Source organism: Furipterus horrens, unplaced genomic scaffold (genome assembly GCF_987537825.1).
Source record: "Furipterus horrens unplaced genomic scaffold, mFurHor1.1.pri manual_scaffold_3, whole genome shotgun sequence".
In the NCBI taxonomy this organism is placed as follows: Eukaryota; Metazoa; Chordata; class Mammalia; order Chiroptera; family Furipteridae; genus Furipterus; species Furipterus horrens.
In genome coordinates, this window is record NW_028327173.1 from 156,690,819 (window position 1) to 156,710,071 (window position 19,253).

At 39.5% G+C, this 19,253-nt stretch overlaps 1 protein-coding gene across 2 annotated transcripts in view; it reads right to left on the reverse strand.

Annotated features, from left to right (window-relative positions):
- The window catches only part of LOC150016491 (RNA polymerase-associated protein LEO1), a 28,675-nt gene extending 25,194 nt beyond the window's left edge, over positions 1–3,481 (reverse strand). Inside the window, exon 1 of one of the 2 annotated variants that reach the window (XM_090270606.1) lies at positions 3,364–3,481. In XM_090270606.1, coding sequence (XP_090126732.1) covers positions 3,364–3,421 — 58 coding nt within the window. In that variant the 5' untranslated portion in view covers positions 3,422–3,481. The remainder of the gene's footprint in view (positions 1–3,363) is intronic. The other variant, XM_090270605.1, reaches the window with a different exon arrangement.
- Between the last annotated feature and the right edge of the window lie 15,772 nt (positions 3,482–19,253).

A 19,253-nucleotide genomic window follows, 5' to 3' on the forward strand; every position in this document is an offset into this window, starting at 1 on the left:
AATATCCAAAAATCATTTGCACATTTATACACCAATAATAAAACTATCAGAAAGGGAAACTAAGAAAATAATCCCATTTACAATTGCATCAAAGAAAATAAAATACCAAGAAAAAATTTAACCAAGAATGTGAAAGACCTGTACTTGGAAAATAAGACACTGAAAAAAAGAAACTGAAGAAGATACAAATAAGTGGAAGCATATACCATGTTCATAGATAAGAAGAATTAACATAATTAAAATGTCCATACCACCCAAAGCAATCTACAGATCCAACGGAATGGAATTCCTATCAAGATACCAATGGCATATTTCACAGAACTAGAACAAATATTCGAAACATTTATATGGAACCAAAAAGACTCAGAATAGCCACAGCAATCTTGAGAAAGAAGAACAAAGTTGGAGGAATCACACTACTGATGAACTACATTACAAGGCCATAGTAATCAAAAAAGCATGGTCTTAGCATAAAAATGTATAGATCTATGGAACAGAACCCAGAACCCAGAGATAAACCCACACCTTTATGGTTAACTGATATTTGACAAAGGAGGCAAGAACATACAATGGGGAAAAGGCAGTCTATTCAACAAATGGTGCTGGGCAAATTGGACAGAAACATGCAAAAAAAAGAAACTAGATCACCTTCTTACACCATATACAAGAGTAAACTCAAAATGAATTAAAGGCTTAAATGTTAGACACAAAACCATAAAATTCCTAGAAGAAAAACATAGGCAGCAAAATCTCAAACATTTCTCGTAGCAGTATTTTTCTGATATAGCTCCTTGGGCAAGGGAAAGAAAAAATAAATTAATTAAAAATAAATAAATAGATAGGTAAATAGATAGATAGATAGATAGATAGATAGATAGATAGATAGAAAGGCAGGCAGGCAGGCAGGCAGGCCCTGGCTGGTGTGGCTCAGTGAAATGAGTACTGGCCTGTGAAGCAAACGGTCATCAGTTTGATTCCCAGTCAGGACACATGCCTGGGTGCAGGCCAGGTCCCCAGCTGGGGGCACACAAGAGGCAACATATCTATATATCTCTCACACATTACTTTTTCTTTCTCTCAAATTCTCTCTCTTCCCCTCTCTCTAAAAATAAATAATCTTTAAAAAATAAAAATAAATAGAGACTTCTGGCCAAGATGGAGACTGCATCTCCCTTCACGGCTAAGGAGGAATACATCTACCTCAAAACTATAAAAAACAACCAGAAGCTCCAAAAAAATGAACTGAAGGGAAGTCCAACAAAGAAATAAAGAAGAAATACTCATCCAGACAGAAGTACAAGGGGCAGAGGACCTGAACAGACACTTCTCCAAAGAAGACATATAAATGGCGAATACACACAGGAAAAGATGCTCAAAGTCACTAATCATCAGAGAAATGCAAATTGAAACCACAATAAGATATCACCTTACACCTGTCAGAATGGCTATCATCAAGAAATCCACAAATGACAAGTGTTGACAAGAATATGAAGAAAAGGGAACCCTCACTCATTGCTGGTGGGAATGCAGAGTGGTGCAGTCACTGTAAACAGTATGGTGCTAACTCAAAAAATTAAAAATGAAACTGCCTTATGACCCACTGATTCCATTCCTGGGAATATATGTGAAGAAATCTGAAACAGTAATTCAAAAGAACATATATACCCCTTTGTTCCTTGCAGCCCAAGTGTCTATCAGTAGATGAATAGATATAAAAGCTATGCTACATTGTCACAATGGAATACTACTCAGCCATAAAAAAAGAAGGAAATCTTACCTTTTGTGACAACATGGATGGACCTGGAGAGTATTATGGTAAGTGAAATAAACCAGTCAGGAAAAGACAAATACCTTATGATTTCACTTATATGTGGAATCTAATGAACAAAATAAACTAACAAAATAGAAACAGGCTAATAGATACTGAGAACAGACTGACAGCTGTTGGTAGGCTGGGTGAAAAAGTTGAAGGTATTAAGAAAAACAACAACAAAAAAAACCCTCATAGACACAGACAACAGTATAGTGATTACCAAAAAAGAGGGTTGGGGAAGTAGAAGAGGGTCAAGTGACGATAAATGGTGATACAAAGATACTTTACTTGACTTGTCCCCAAGATCAGGAACAAAGCAAGGATGTCCACTCACCACTTCTATTCAACACTGTACAGAAAGTTCTGGCCAGGACAATTAGGCAAGAAAAACATAAAATAAATAAAAGACATCCAAACTGGAGGGGAAGAGTAAAACTATATGCACAGATGACATGATCATATGTGTTGAAAATCCTAAAGAATTCATACCCACACACACTATTAGAGCTAATACATTCAGCAAGGTTACAAGATACAAGGTTAACATACAAAAACCATTTGTCTACACTAGCAATAAACAATCGAAAAATTACATTAAGAAAACAATTCCATTTCCAAGAGTATCCAAAAGACTAAAATACTTAGTAATAAATTTAACCCAGGAGGTGCAGGATTTATACAATAAAAAGTAAAAAACATTGTTGGAAGAAATTAAAGACTATCTGGCACATCTGTGCATGAAAGAAACAGTCTGGGCCTAGATAGGGATTCTACCCATTATTGTGGCAACAAATTTGTCAGGCATAGTTATTTTCCACAACTCTTTCAGCACAGGGAGATAATAAAACATGCTAGGCATAACAGGAATTACCTTGTAACATCCACACTACCTTAAGGACCAACGGCAACCTTCAAGGGCAGATTTGGAGGTAAATCCTACAGTCCTATTATCTAATAGTAAGATGAAAAAAAGACTTAAAGTAAAACATGGAGCCCAGAGAAGCAGCTAACTCCATAAATGGGAAAATACTGCAAGATGCATGTTACTATTGTTTCTACCCATCCAAAGACATCTCAAACTCTCCATTATACCATGGCTGCGTGGTTTCATTCAAAAGGGCATTCGCAGCGCTTCTGTAAACTTGTCCACCTATTCCTCATATTCCTCAACACCCAATTCCCATTCACTAACAAACAGCCCTTACTCTGCGCTAGCTATGCAAGACAAGTCAAAGCAGGACCCCAAGGTTGTGCGCGTCCACCCCCTGCACCGTATCCCTTTCGCTCCACACGCTCCCAAGGCACCGCATGCTCCATGAACACCAAAAATTTGGAGGCGCACACTCGACGCTTGTACCTCCAGTTCCTCCTCCTGGGGAAGGCTGGATAGAAGGAACCTGGGCACCGCCTGGAGTGCAGGGGGCGCTGACGCAGGAGTGGAAGCAACGCGTAGCGCCGTAGCGTTCGCAGACCTGGAACAGGACCCCAGTCGGGTTCTGGCCGCAGAAGTCCCGCCACGCGCCCCTCCCGCGAAGCCCAGTCGACCCCACCTTTACGCTCAGCATCGCTATCGGCGTCGCTCCCGAAGAGGTCCTCCATGTCCGCCATTGCCGCGCAAGTTCTCCTTTCCCTGGCTGGGGGCTGCTCTGTGACTGTCTTTACGGCACTGAACCAGCGAAGCACGACAGTGTCGCAAAGACTCGCTAAAAAGCTCTTTTCTCTCTGTGACCTAGTATTTGCGTGCAGGGTGAACTTGTGTTTGTTGATTCTTATACGTTCACACGGTGGACAAACCCCGCCCTTTCATCAATATCTGTTCTTATTGGCAAGGATTCACACGGTCCGGGTGTCGGTGGAGTGGGTGGTGCTTGGCACGGTCCCTAGAAAAGCCTTTAAGCGAGTTAGACCTGCCAGGAGTCAGACCTGAATTCCTTTGTTTCATATTGACAAGTGGTTCTCAAATTGTTGAGAACTCGAAAGCGCTTTATTGTATGTGGGTTATATCAATTGATGTTTACCGAATTAGTAACCAAAGCAAAATTTTTAAAAGTCTTTTAAAAATAATAAACAGGTTAACATAAATAACATTTAAAATTTTTAATTGACTGATTTTTCTAAGAAAAAAATTAGAAGAGAAATTGTTTCACAGTTTTGAAAAAAAATCTTCACTGCGTGGCTTAAAAGAAGACAGTTGAATTTCATACCTGCTTTTACACTCAATCTTGAAAGAAGACAGCTGTATTCTCGTACCTGCTTTTTCATTCAATTTGTTAAAAGAAAGCAGCTGAATTCTCATACTTGCTTTTATACATTCAAACTGTTTTAGTTGATGGCATATGAAGAAAATCTGGCTTCATGCAAGGATGTATGTAATTGGGAAAAGGAGGGCCTTTCAGAGCAGTGTTCTCTCTCAAACATTAAACATTTCCATCCTATCCCTGGCGGGGTGGCTCAGTTGCCTGACGTGTTGTCTGTACACCAAAAGGTCACAGGCTTCAATTCCCTGTCAGGGCACATACCTAGGCTGTGGCCTCAAAACCGCCTGGACGAATGTGGGGGTGGGGGTGGGGCAACCATCAATGTTTCTCTCTCTCTCTCCCCTCCCCCATCCTTCCTCTCCTTCTAGAATCAATAAACATATCCTCAAGTGAGGATTAGAAAAAAAGAATCCATCCTAATCCAGTACACACATTATGTAAAAAATGAAATAAATATTTCATGAAGTAATACTTCCCTTTCTACTAAGATGCAGTCTAAGATTTCCTTCTCTATTTTATTCCACTTCAGCTTTTTTTGTTTATTTTTAATGCTGGCAGGAGGTGCACCACTAAATTGATTTCATGATTTACTAATGGATTACAAAATGCAGCTAGAACACTATTCAGAGGATTCCATTGGTTTATTTTGGAGAGGAAACGTTTTATTTTGCTAGAAAATGTGACCACAATTGTACATTGGAAAATCAGACAATAGGTAAATCCTTTTGCCTTACACAAGCTCTCTTTTAGAAAGCTTAATTTTTAAAAAAATGTACCTAATTAGGCCAATATGAGGGTTTTGACCCTGGACAAGCAGCATGGGTTTTTAGTTTGGAAATAATGAGATATATTTTTGTTGCAAATAACAGTACCCCACGGGGTTCGAATGGGAAAGAAGTGGGACTGGGTATGTTATCATCAATCCTAGAGCTCCTGTGTATAAAGTGGATGAGGTAAGAGTAGGTAGATGGGATCACTTTCAAACTGTGGAATACTGGGAAAACAAGCATTCTATTTGATTGAGATTCAATTTCATTTTCATTTAAAGTACTATCCGATACAAGGAACAGACTGACAGCTGTCATGAGGGAGGCAGAGGGGTAACTGGATGAAAGAAGGTGAAGCGATTAGACTACAGTGTAATGATGGCCAAAGGGAACTGGGCTTGGGGGCTGGGTGGAGGGAGGCAAAAAGGGAGGAAATGGGGGCATTTCTAATAGTGTCAACAATAAAAATAAAGGTTAAAAAAAAAGTAAAGTACTATCCTTGAAAAGTGCATTGATTAAATCTTTTTTTTATAAAGAACATGTTTTCAAATCTATTAATTAATTTTTAATAATTTATTTGTTTGTTTCTTTATTTTTAGAGAGAGGGGAAAGGAGAAAGAGAGGGAGAGAAACATCACTGTGTGGTTGCCTCTCATTTGCGCCCCAAACTGGGGACCTGATGTGCAACCTAGTCATGTACCCTGACTGGGAATTGAACCAGCGACACTTGGCTCACAGGCAGACGTTCAATCCACTGAGCCACAGCAGCCAGGGCTTGATTAAATCTTAAATTGAATTTCAGTGAGGCATGCTGAATCACTGTGCCATATCATGGGTAGCAGATTTGATGTGTTTTTCCCATATGGATGATTCAAAGCAAATAACTTCTGGTTCTTTGATATTTTTTGTTTTTGCCATACTTTATGCTGATCATTGCTCTTCTACTCATTGTCTTTCTTCAGATGGGATATAATACAATCAATTAGATTTCAGCTAAATCAATCACAATTATTTTCCAGTGTTGCTTGCCTGAGGTTACACCCAGATCACTTTGATTGATGCTTAGAGTGCTGAAATAACCTTTTCATCTACTAGCAGAGATGGAAAAATTCATCCTGTCGGGTTTGTATTTGACTAACCCAGGTGTTAAGATAATTTTTTAAAAGTTATTTATTTATTTCTAGAGAGAGGGGAAGGGAGGGAGAAAAAGAGAAGGCGAGAAACATCAATGTGAGGGGGGAAAAAATCGGTGGTATGCGTACTCCTTCCTGGGACTGAACCTGCAACCCAGCCATGTGACCTAACTAGGAATTCAACCGTTAACCTTTGCTTTGCAGGACAATGCCCAACCAACTGAGCCACACTGGTCAAGGCAAGGTAGCTTCTTAATTTCCTTCCAGGGGTGAAGAATTTCATCTATTAAGTTTGTAAGATTGAGTAAAACAACTCCAGAGTAACTTTATCTTGTTTCCTGGTTTTTGAGAGGTTGTCTCTTTTCCCCATGTTCTGCCTTCATAGTGTGAAGATAGTTCCTCAGAATAGTGACCTTTGAGATACTACAATAACGCAGCCCAAGAACAGTGATTCAACTAGGTTGATTGATTACATTACAACACAATGTATACATTACGCTTTTACAGGGTAGCAAAAATACTTTTAAAACTCATAAAATGTATGCTCACATCAAGTAGCAAAACAGGAATATGTGTTTTTAAATGTGTATAATATCTTAAAGACTTAAAGAAAAACCAACAGCTTGATTAAACAATACATTAACTGAAAATTCACTCCATTATGATAAACTACCACTCCATAGGAAAACCATGTGACTTATTTCTGAGTACGGTAGGAGCTAGTATTTAGAAGGGGCAGGTTGATCTTAATTACAGAAAGGAAGAGAGAAGTCCTGCAGTAAACGGTGGGGCGGCTTATTTCTTAGAAGACATCAAACATTTGTTTACTCATATTCTGCTTTTATTAGATTCTTCCCTGAATTAGGCCCCTGCAATGGGTGCTATAGGGATATAAAAAATAGGAATATGAAAATAATAGCAAACTTTGTTCTTTTTGAGATTTTTTTAGAAAAGATTTTGTTTATTTTTAGAGAGAGGGGAAGGGAGGGAGAAAGAAAGAGAAACATCAATGTGTGGTTGCCTTTCACACATCCCCAACAAGGGACCTGGCCCTCACTGGGAATTGAACTGGAGACTCTTTGATTTGCAGGCCGGCACTCAATTCACTGAGCCACACTAGCCAGGGTTCATACTTGATTTCTTTATATATGTAAAAGAGTTTGCGGGGAAATGAAACAATCTAAAGTATCTAAAGAATTTTAGTTTCAGAAGTAAATTATAAACTATGTATAGGTGTTGAAGAATGGAAAGTCGGAAAATGATAATTATGAATGCAAGTTAGAAAACAATGAAGAATTGTTAGAACACAAAATCATCAAGGAAAATGATCCACTCTAGAATTCTATACCCATCAAATTATCATTAAGTACAAAGGAAGGATAATGATATTGGGCAGAAACCTGCCTCTATAAGGCTGCGATACTTGAAAGCAGACTAAGTAGACGACACTGAGAGAGCAAATGGAGAGGCCCTGAAACTACATAGAGAAGCTGACAGCCCAGCTGCTGTAGACCTCTTGCCTTTCTAGCTCTGAACTGAATGCAACCTCAGTGACTCCAAGCCACAAATGCCCTACTGAGCCTTTCCTCTATTCCTTTGTCACAGGAACCAGAAACCAGGAGACAAGAGTGGGTGTTGTGGCATAATGCCTCTGAGTTTTGAGTAGGTTTGTTACACAGCAATACCTATTGGAAGAATGACTCAGAAATTGTACAATCCACCAAAATGAGGGACTAAACCAAGAAAAAGAAAAGCTTTAGAGACAGGAAACCCAAGATTGGAAAGAGGCAAAAGAAATTAACAACCCTGATAGTTGGACCTGCGGGCCTAGAGGGGCTGCTAGTCCAGATTGGAGCAAGAGGACAGAAGTTCCAAGAGAAGGCAGGCTAAGAAAGAAACAAACTAATAGAATACCTGCTGTATTTGCTCATTGAATAAGATTTCCGTGCTTTCTGTGTCAAACACCAATCTAGGCACTGGATACAACAGAAAATAAAACAGACCAAGTGTCTGTTCTTAGAAACTTGCATTTTGGTGGAAGATGAGACAATAATGGAATGCACTTTACTAATAAAGATATATATTTATACACACACACTTTTAGTTTTATATGTTTATATCTGATATGTTTGAATGTTTTGAATGGGTATTTTTTTTTATAATTAGTACATAAAAAATCTGTGGCTGACACATTAAAACTAAGCAAACAGAGAGCCAAAGCAATTATTAACTCCAAGAAAAACAAGATGAAAGAGCAAACAGCAGACTATGTGGCTAAGCTGATATTAATGACGGATAATACCTTGTGCCAGGCACTGTTTTAAGTGCTTTTTTTATATAGGTCCACAGTCTTTGATCCAAAAACCTTGGAGCCATATGTGTTGCAAAAGTCAGATATATTCCCAGATTTTAGAAAGGTCGTCGGCAGCCGTCCGTCTCGAGAGACGATGGTGTAGCTTCTTAAGAGTCTATCTGCACCGCCGAGAATGGCTGTGCAGTCCGACTCGGGAGTGACACAGTATCTGTCTCCTCCCGTGATGAATCGACATCTTGCGATGACGCTGGAGTGTCCTCTCCAGTAAAGCTGAAGCTACAGAGCCTGGGCAGGGTGATATGAAGGGTCTGCTGTTGCCCATGCAGCAGACCCCCCCTCTCTTCGCAGCTGAAGGGTCCAAGGGAAAGACGGAGTCAATACAGCTTGGCTTCAGGTGCGCCGCAGGAGTTGCCGGTGTTGACTACAACGTCAAACCACCTTAGGGACTCTGGCTCCGGATTTTCTGTCGGGGTTTACTCCCTTAGCCTTTCCCCTGAAGAGGTATGCCGCAAGGCAGCGGAGGTTTTTTGGAGTCAGAGTTTTCCTTCTCTGATGTGCCCTGACTGGAAGATCGAACCAGCGACACTTAGCTCGCAGGCCGACGCTCAATCCACTGAGCCAAACCAGCCAGGGTCTTTAGAAAGGTAATATAGTACATATATGTAGTCTTTATTGTTTAACATATCCAGTTGGGTCTGAGCAATATCCTATAGTCGAAATAAAATTTCTATGGTAAAATGTATGAAAATACAAGCAAAAAAGAATAAACAAAACTTAAAAAAAAACTTTAGGTCATTCCACACAGCATTTGCCACCAAATGAGTTATGAAAGCATTTTCCATTTCAGAGCTATATAGATTTCAGAATTGTGGATAAGGCCTTGTGGACCAGAACAAACTTAATCCAGACAACAACCCTCTAAGATAGATCCTATTGCATTCCTATTTTATACCTGAAGAACCAGAGGAACCACAGAGAAGCTAAACTGCTTTGCCATAGGGCCACATAGCTAATAAGATTTGCTTAGTCATAAGATTGTAAACACTGAATATTTTAAGTGTAGTAGTACTACTTGACTTTTATAATGTCACACACACTCATAATATTAGTGAGGAATATTTTTATGTTTTGATATGGAAGGATTCAAGATGTGTTTAAAGCTGCCATTAAAATTTCAGTGTGTGTGTGTGTGTGTGTGTGTGTGTGTGTGTGTGTGTGTGTGTGTGGTGGGGGCAGGAACCTGTAAATAGATAGACTACCTCTGCGAGACTGCAGCAGAAGCTGGAAACAGTGACAGCCCCAAGGAGAAGAGCAGGGGACTGGATGGCAGTAGGAGAGAAATGTCACTTTGTATTGTGTACCTTTTTGTACTATTTGAATTTTGTCCCAAGTAACTGAACTCAAAATTAAATTTAAAAGTAGTAAAAAAATAGATACCAAAATGTCAGTACTGCTTAGTTAACTCTGGATGCTGCGATTTTCTTTTATTTTGTTCTTTTCTCTGTTTTCTACATTTTCTACAATGAACATGGATCAGTTTTAGAATAGGAGAGGAACAAACCTTCTTTAGGGAGTATGTATATTCTTTATTCAATTATATTTTTCTTACTAATTTGGTATCCAGGATTCTATGACTATAGACGTGTTCAGATTTGAAGAATGAGTAAATATGGGGTTCTTTGGGCTAATAAGTGAAAGTTGTTCTTGTCATAATCCACGGTGGGCCTCAAATGATTATTTTTTATACAGGTGCTCTGTTTATTCAGTTGGAATTATACAAACTATTTCAATGTAAAGCTGGTTACCTTGTGGAAGAGTTTTCAGGCTATCAAACAAACATGTCATAATAAAATTTAAACTGTTTTCCCAAATGATAGCAAGTCTTTTCCAAAAATTTCTTTTCTCTCATTATTATTAATCTAACTCACTTTCATAAGATTCAAGTGTCAACTGCAAAGCGCTGGTACATAAATGTTCTCTATGCAAATGCGGGTTTGAACAAGCAATTACAGGCTTGGAAATATCCCAGTCCACTTCTTAGTTAAATCTACACTTGTGTTAAGAAAAAAAGGAAGAAAAGGTAATGAGTCAGAAACTGTTTCTTAGGACTGAAGCATAGGTTGTCCCTTTGAGCCCTTTCCTCTTAAATCTAGGGTTAGATACAGGGACTGGCTTCCTGAATAGGTAGTATTTAAGTTCTTCCCGGAAACTTAAGGGTTAACCAGGGAGCTCTGTCCTTAAAAGACCCGAGCAGCCGACCGGATGAGGTCAGTGCACTCAACACTACTGAGCCGAAACGTCAACTTAGGGGGGAAGGACTAGGGAGGAACAAAGAAAGGACACAGAAGGGGAGGGCGGGCCGCCGTGGGTGTGGGAGTTAGTAGGGGAAGCTGAGTAAGTAAAGCGATATGCATCAAGGATACCACAGAGACAGAAAATGAGAAGTATGAAGAAGGAAAAATAAATGAAGAAGACAAAGGGAAAGGAGGAACCATCCACAAGAGAAGAGGATGGAAAAGAAATTGATTTGGAAAGAACATCATAAAATCGTACTCAGATGGGGGATTATTGAAACAAAAATGGGAAAACCAATAGTATTAACCAATGAGACAGGAAAAAAAATTAGATTTTATAGACTCCCCTGCCAACCAATATTCTTACAAATCAGAAAGCACCACTAAAACAGATTCGGCTCAAACAAAACGGAAGAATTTTAAGCTTTCAGAGGGGAGGGGGTTGTGGGGCTGGGTGGAAGAGGTGAAGGGATTAAGCAAAAAACAAACAAAAACAACCGAAACTCAGACACAACAGTATGGTGATAATCAGAGGAAAAGGGCGATGGGGGAGGTAGAAGAGGGAAAAAGGGGAGATAAATGGTGAGGGGAGGAGACTTGACTTGGTGTGGTGAACACAGAGATGATGTGTTATAGAATTGTACACTTATAATTACTAATTTTATTGACCAAAGTCACCCCAGTAAAATCAAACTTTTTAAAAAACTGAAAATTTCACTTTCTAACAAAACCACTTGGATTAAATTTCTTCACTAGATATCCTTATTCAACTGGTTATTATTTTATTTTTGATGAATAAATTGTTATTTTATTTTTTAAATATTCTTTTAGCTTTCAACGACAGTTGATACACAATATTATATTAGTTTCAGGTGTATAACCCAGTGATTGAACATTATATAACTTGGTGATCACCTCCAATAAATCTGGTACCCATCTGACACTTTAGAATCATGTGAGAACAAAGCATAAATGCAGAAATAACATTTCACTGTAGGGTGGGAACCCTTAGCATGCAGGCTATATCTGACCCTGAGCATATTTCATCACAGAGGGATTTCTAAAAGGAGATACACTGTATTTCATGCTTGCAAATTGCAAAGAAAAAAATAAAAGGCATTGTGGTATTCAAACCCTTACTAGTAATATGGCTAAAGGCCACAAGATGGTGATAGTACACCCAAAATTAAACACACACACACACACACACACACACACAAACCACCCCTCCTTGCCAATTTTCCTTAGCAAAAAATTGGCTCAGGGGAGAGGCGGTGGTGTGAAGGAGAGAAGAGATTTGAAAATCTAACTAACTTTAGATAGTAATCAAAACACTTCTTGCAACAAAACTTGGAAGTATTTTGGTTTCTCTTTTTTTCCCAATTAAAAAAAAAAAAAAGCAGTACTTTTAAAACTGGCAAACACTGAGGAAATCATTTGTCAGCTACAGGCACTCTTGATTTTTTTGTTATCTACCGATAAAGCAATACGCTTAACGTAACTGTTACGTTTTGGGGAAATGTTAATTTTTTTCCTCCAGCTCCATATAATGAACTTTCCTTAGAGTCAAAAGATTTTATTTTCTTGATTGCAATTTAGTTCCTTATTCATTGAGGGTTAATCCCTTGCCTTATATTGGTGTGACATTTTAGGTTAACAATGATTCATATTGATGTATGGATACATTTATTTAACTTTCCAACATGCAAAGACACATACATGCACATATTTTTTTCTGCTACTTAATACAGAAACAAAATTCAGATGGTGGAATAGGCTAGAATCCTGGGCCTAAAATGCCAAAGAAGTAACGAAAGGAAAAACAGTCTAAAGTTTATTTGAAAACCTTAAGACTTTATTTCCAAAAACAATATTAGTCGTTAGAAATATTTTTTCTATTCAGCATCAAATAAATTCTCAAAACAACCTTAAGTTCTAAATATTGATCTGAAGCTAATATGTATCAGAAAGTCATAAAAACATTCTTATCTTTCACTCTGTAATTCAACATTAAAGAATTTGTTTTAGGAAAATAAGAAATTTACGTGAAGATGTACAAGGGTATTTATTATAGCATTATTTATAGAAGTCAGAAATATTGGAAACACCATAGTAGGGAATTGAGCAAATAAATTATCAGACATCTATAAACTGAAATGATATGTAATCATTTAAATTATATTTTTTTCAGGGCATTGTCATATATTAGTGAAAGGAGTATAAAAATGAGACAACCTTTTGAAAGGGCAATTTGGCCCTGGCCAGTGTGGCTCAGTGGATTGAGTGCAAGGTTGTGAACCAAAAGGTCAGCTGTTTGATTCCCGGTCAGTCAGGGCACGTGCCTGGGTTGCGGGCCGGGTTCCCAGTTCATTGTGTCTCTTGCACATTGATGTTTCTCTCCCTCTCTCTCTCCCTCCCTTTCCCTCTCTCTAAAAAGTAAATAAATAAAAAAATTTTTTAAGGGCAATTTGGTATTATCTGTCTAAATTTTAAATGGGTATATTCTTTGATTCAACATATCCATGTCTAGAAATTTATCTGGAGAAAATAATTTGACAGATATGCAAGTATATATGGACAAAATGTTCACTGATTCAGCCTACCACAGCTATCTGTCAGAAAGAGTTCTATTAGTATACAGGAAAAGCTCTTCGTGGTCCGCAGTCCTTCTTTCTCCGCTCACTTCTTCCAATTTCAAGGAAAGAGAAGCTAGCAAGAGGAGTGACTTATATTCCATATTAGTGGGTGGTCACTCTATATTTATAGCATCTTTAAAACAAGTACATTTTGAATGAATTAAAGTGAATAAAGGCACAATTAAAAACTGTCAAAAAAACAGGGAGGAGAACCTTAAAATTCTTTAGGAGGATCAAGCATGAGGAGAAGAGCACAAAAAGTTCATATTTTTTGGCTAGTGAACACATCAATATTAGTGGTGACAGCCTAGGCAGTGAAGCACACTTAAGACTAACTTGGTGAAATAATTCATTGCACATCTGTAGTGTGCTGTTATTATACATAACAGAAGGCTACAAAATCTTTAGAAGATATCTCTGAGCCAAAGAATTTACAGTCTAATGATTGCCCTTACAATAGGCAGTTAAAATGGAGAAAAAATATACCAAAGCTGCCTAGATTTTGTATAATGCCCTACTTCGGAACAGATTATGAGAATCCGGGCTAAGACCAACACAAAGGAAGCAGATCGGTCTCCTACTGTAAGTTACATAATTTCCATGGGGAGTGAGGAATTGGGGCCATCTCTATGCAGGTGAAAACATGATTTTATTCACTGTGTAAAGTAATGCATATGTTCTGGAGACAATGTCAATATGTAATGACTTCCAAACAGTGTACCATTTGGCCAGGATAATGATATAAGCTTCCATAGACACATAAAAGTTTGCTTTGAGAATATATGTTTTATCTCTTGGTATACTAACACAACCTGTTGCATCATAATGGAAAAAGATAAACACCTTAACTTCCTTGGCCTTTAGATGATAAAAGTAAACATCTTCTCTTTTATGAGGTAGAAAATTTAGGTTTCAGGCCAGAAAGGATTACTAGGAAGTTGGGTTTTGAAGAGTGTACTATGTAAGGAAAAATTAATATATAATATATAAACCTTCATTACATTTTATTTAAAAAAATCTTTATTGTATTTTTTCCATTGCCACTTAGTCCCCTTATACCCCCCTCCCCCAGCAATCACCACACTGTTTTGTGTGTCCATGAGCCCTTTTTCCTTTTTGCTCAATTCCTCCACCCCCTAACCTCTGCCTCCATTACTAGCTGTCATCTGCTCTCCATCTATGAATCTGTCTCTGTTTTGCTAGTTAGTTCAGTTTGTTCATTAGATTCCACATATGAGTGAGATCACATGGTATTTGTCTTTCTCCGACTGGCTTATTTCACTTAGCATAATGTTCTCCAGGTCCATCCATACTGTCACAAAGGGCAAAATTTTCTTCTTTTCTATGACCTAGTAATCGTCGTCGTCGTCGGCAGCCGTCCGTCTCGAGAGACGATGGTGTAGCTTCTTAAGAGTCTATCTGCACCGCCGAGAATGGCTGTGCAGTCCGACTCGGGAGTGACACGGTATCTGTCTCCTCCCGTGTTGAATAGACATCTTGCGATGACGCTGAAGCTACAGAGCCTGGGCAGGGTAATATGGAGGGTCTGCTGTTGCCCATGCAGTAGACCCCCCCTCTCTTCGCAGCTGAAGGGTCCAAGGGAAAGACGGAGTCAATACAGCTTGGCTTCAGGTGTGCCGCAGGAGTTGCCGGTGTTGACTACAACGTCAAACCGCCTTAGGGACTCCGGCTCCGGATTTTCTGTCGGGGTTTACTCCCTTAGCCTTTCCCCTGAAGAGGTATGCCGCAAGGCAGCGGAGGTTTTTTGGAGTCAGAGTTTTCCTTCTCTGATGTACCCTGACTGGAAGATCGAACCAGCGACACTTAGCTCGCAGGCCGACACTCAATCCACTGAGCTAAACCAGCCAGGGCATGACCTAGTAATATTCTACTGTATAAAAAAACATAAACTTTTATTATGTTTTAATTCAACAACATGTGTAGAGTCTCTACTATGTGCAAGGCCTCCAGGGATTAAAGAGATGAAAAGAAATAGTACCTATACCAAGGAACAGTTTCCTAGGAACCATAATGAGAACATGTCAAGAACAGTTATATGTCATGGATGCATACAAAATTCTATGGGGGTCCAGAGTTGGGAATACTGGCAAAGGTTTTGGTGGGAGGTAGCGATGTGAAGTGTACCTTGCAGCATGTAGGACTTTGACTTTTGGAGAAGTGATGAGAGGATGGATCCTGCAGGAGCACCTGGATGAATAAAGGCACACAGGAAGAACAGCTTGGAAGCATTTTAAGATAAGTGATTAAATCCATTTTTAGTAGGATCTGGGGTCCATACAACTTTAGGACATTTGAAGTAAATTTTTATGGGAAAAATTCTAACAAAGTTAGAGTCAACTGAGGTTCCATTTAAATTAACCTACATGATTAACAGAGTTCTAATAGAAAGGGAAATAAAGAAAATAAAAAAGAAGTTCAAAGTATTGAAGCAAGATACCCCTTTCCCAAATATGCATGCGCATAGACCCATATATACTCCTGAAAACCCAACTGAAAAGAATGGTGAGAGAAGAGAATTTTCAGTTGAGCAACCTGTTATGTATTGACCTGTGTGAGCCATAACGGTTCTGGTAAATGAGATGGTGGCCATCAGAGACTAAAAAGAGATGGTGGCCATCAGAGACTAAAAAGAAAAAAAAAGGGCTAAGCAGGCAGCTTTGGCTCTCCCAGCACATATAAATTTAACAGACACAATGACAGAAATAGATCAAGGCAAAACCAAAAATGAAAGTGAATCTCAGAAAAAATTATTCTCTTAAAAATGAACTAAAAAATGAATTAATGATCTGCCACTTCTTCCTCCACCTTCCCATTCTTTGCCCTCCCGTTTCTGCACAAATCAACCCAAAAGCCATTACATGAGGCCATGCAAGGAGGGTGTCTATGGTAGGGGTGTGAAGACATGATGGTCAAGAGGGGTAAGAAGGGCATCTGTATGGCACGTGGTCTGATTGGGATGAAGAGGTGTCTCTACAAGGAGGGGGCACCAGTGTAGTATCCTGAGCAGAGTGAAAAAGGCGTCTCTGTAGAGGGGCACCCTGGTGCTAGGTGTTGAAGCCCATCGGGGTAAGACTGCTATCCGCATGGGGCAGGGAAAAGGAGAAGGTAGAGGGGAGGCCTAACATGGGTGCAGAGATAAAATGGGTGAATAGGGCATCCATGAAGGAAGGGCATCTGACACAGGGTGTCAGACCAGGGTGAGGAGGGTGACTATGCAGGGGGGGTGGTCCAGCTCAAGGCATTGGAGCCACAACAAGATACAGAAGGTATCTAGGCAGAGCAGCAGCCCAGTGCAGGGTGAAGAGGGTGTCAACCACAAGAGATTGTGTACAGAAGTCTTGATCATGAGTAAGTAGTCATATTAAAGATAATGGGAATCAGGTTCCTCACTGGTAGTGATAGTAGTCACATACATAAAAAGTGAAAAAACAGCCCTGGTTGGTGTGTCCCTGTGGATCGAGTGCCAGCCAGCGAACCGAAAAGTCCCTGATTTGATTCCCAGTCACGGCACCTGCCTGGGTGGTGGAACAGGTCCCCAGTTGGGGGCGTGTCAGTGGCCACCTATCAATGTTTCTCTCCCTCTCTTTCTCTCCCTCCCTTCCCCTCTCTCTGAGAAGAAATAAATAAAATCTTTTAAAAAAAGAAAAGAAAAAAAAAAGGGAAAAAACAAGAATGAACTAGTTGGTGTTGGATTTATCTGCATAAATAAATCCATGATTTTAAATAGAAGATATAGAAGTAAACGTGTGCTTGTGCAAATATATGTGGAATATACATATATATTATATTAATGCACAAACATACATATATTTCATATCATCCCTAGCTCTGTTCACTATAAGGACCTGAGAACAGTGACACCTCAATAGTAATGAGAACACCTAAGACCAAGATCTTAGTTTTTAAATGCCGTTTTCCACGAGAAAGAACAAGAGCATTTTGGAGAAATGGCTGGTTCCAGGGTTGGGGCACGGAAAGTACAAAATAACTTTGGAATCTTGTGGAGCAAACCAGAACACACAAAAAGAATGGTGGAGACGTGTCAAAAGGATAAAGAAGCCAGTTTGAAGAGGATTCCACTGACCAAATGTGAAACAGTTAAGGGTGTCTAAGTAATGCCAGTAATCCATTGAGTAAAATAAGAATTCCTTAGCTGATACAGATACAAATAAATAAAACAAGAAGTTTAGTGAAGAATGGGATATTCACCTAGACACAAAGTATTTCCCCAACAAAATACTTAATTGCCAAGGGGGGAAAAGAGTAACTTTGTGGTGGAAAAGCCTGGTGGACACCACCTTAACCAAGTAACACCATCAGTAGTGGGACAAATTAAAGTCATGTGCATCACTTCCCTAATAGTTCTGCCGAAGGTGCATCACCTGAATCTGAGCATGAAAAATCCTCAGACAAACCCAAATTGAGGGACATTGTACAAAAATAAGTGGCCTGTAGCCTTAAAGAGTGTCAAGGTCATAAAAGTAAAGATTAGGGAACTGTTTAAGACTGAAGAATACTGAAGACACATCTAAACGCAATGCATAACTTCTGGGCAGGATCCTTCTACTGTAAGAAGAACATTATTGAGACCATCGACAAAATTTGAAGGGGTCTGAGCATTAGACAGGACCATAGCAATGTTAAATTCCTGATTTTGATAGTTGTACTGGGTTATGTAGATGAATGCTATCAGTAGTAAGAGACACTAAAAGTATTTGGGATGGTGGGGCATTTTCACAGTTCAGGCTCTTCAGGAAGAAGACTGAGTCAGAGTTTGGAATCCAGGATGTTCATTAGGGTGTGCCTTTGAGATTAACACCTGTGGGAGGGAAGAGAAGGAAGCAGGCTTGGGGGAAGGAAAAGCAAACTGTGCGTGTAAGGAAGGCCCAGCAGCCTCAACTGACCCCACGAAACGGAGCTGAAGTGGCCCTTCAGCATTGTCCCAAACCAGGATGAAATGTCTGGACTTTAAAACCATGCTTTGATTAGTCATTGGATGTGGGCTGTCCCCAAAAGAGTGTGTGAGCTCTGATGAGGCATCTCTCTGCAGCTGTAGGAGCTGATAACTGAAGGCTGTGTGCCAGAAGTATACTAAGCAGCTGGGACAAGAAGTCCTTTTGCAAAGGGAAATTGCAGTGGCTCATCTCCCTCTATGTTCATTCCCTGTGCTCTCAGATCCACTTTTTCATATATGCTGAGAAAGAGCTGCTCCAGGTTTCTGATGTGCCTTTCCTCCTGGGAAAACTTAGAAGAAAAGCCCTCATTACTGCAGCTGGTCTTAGATCTGCAGTGAAAACTTACCAGCTTCCCTCTTCAATCATCCTTTCTAAATTTCTCTCATTCTCAGCCTTGTTTCTCTTGGCTTTGGTGACTTACCTGGGGGCATAATCTAGATTCTTGTTCCAAAGAGGTATGAGCTCCTAGTGGCCATGTCCTTGCTCCATTATCCATTCACCATTGCAGTGGGGCAAGGGAATAACAAGAAGCATCTGAGTGGATTGTCTGGGTGCTACAGCATTCTTCCCTACCCTTATTGTATAACAGCAGACCCAACTCCTCCTGATTAGGGTTAGCACTCCTGCCAAGATTGTTCCTCTACTTTCAGCCCACTCGTCCCTCGTGGAAATATTCCCCTTTTAGAAATCAGATCCTCTAACCCTACAGAGTCCTGAATAGCAGGAACAGGAAGCATAAATTCCCTAAGGGGTCATTGGGAGTGATGATAAACAGGACCACTCCTATTTCCATATTTTGCTTCTCAGACTCATGTACAGGGCTGGGCAAAAGTAGGTATACAGTCATAAGTAGGTGAAACACAGAGTTTATTCTTGTGTTACTTATTAATTGCATTATTTTTCCACACACACAATTGTAAACCAACCTACTGTTGCCCACCCCTGTATTCCTTTTTTTTTTTTTTTTTTTAAGATTTTATTTATTTTTAGAGAGAGGGAAAATGAGGGAGAAAGAGAGGGAGAGAAACATCAATGGGTGGTTGCCTTTTGCATGCCCACGAA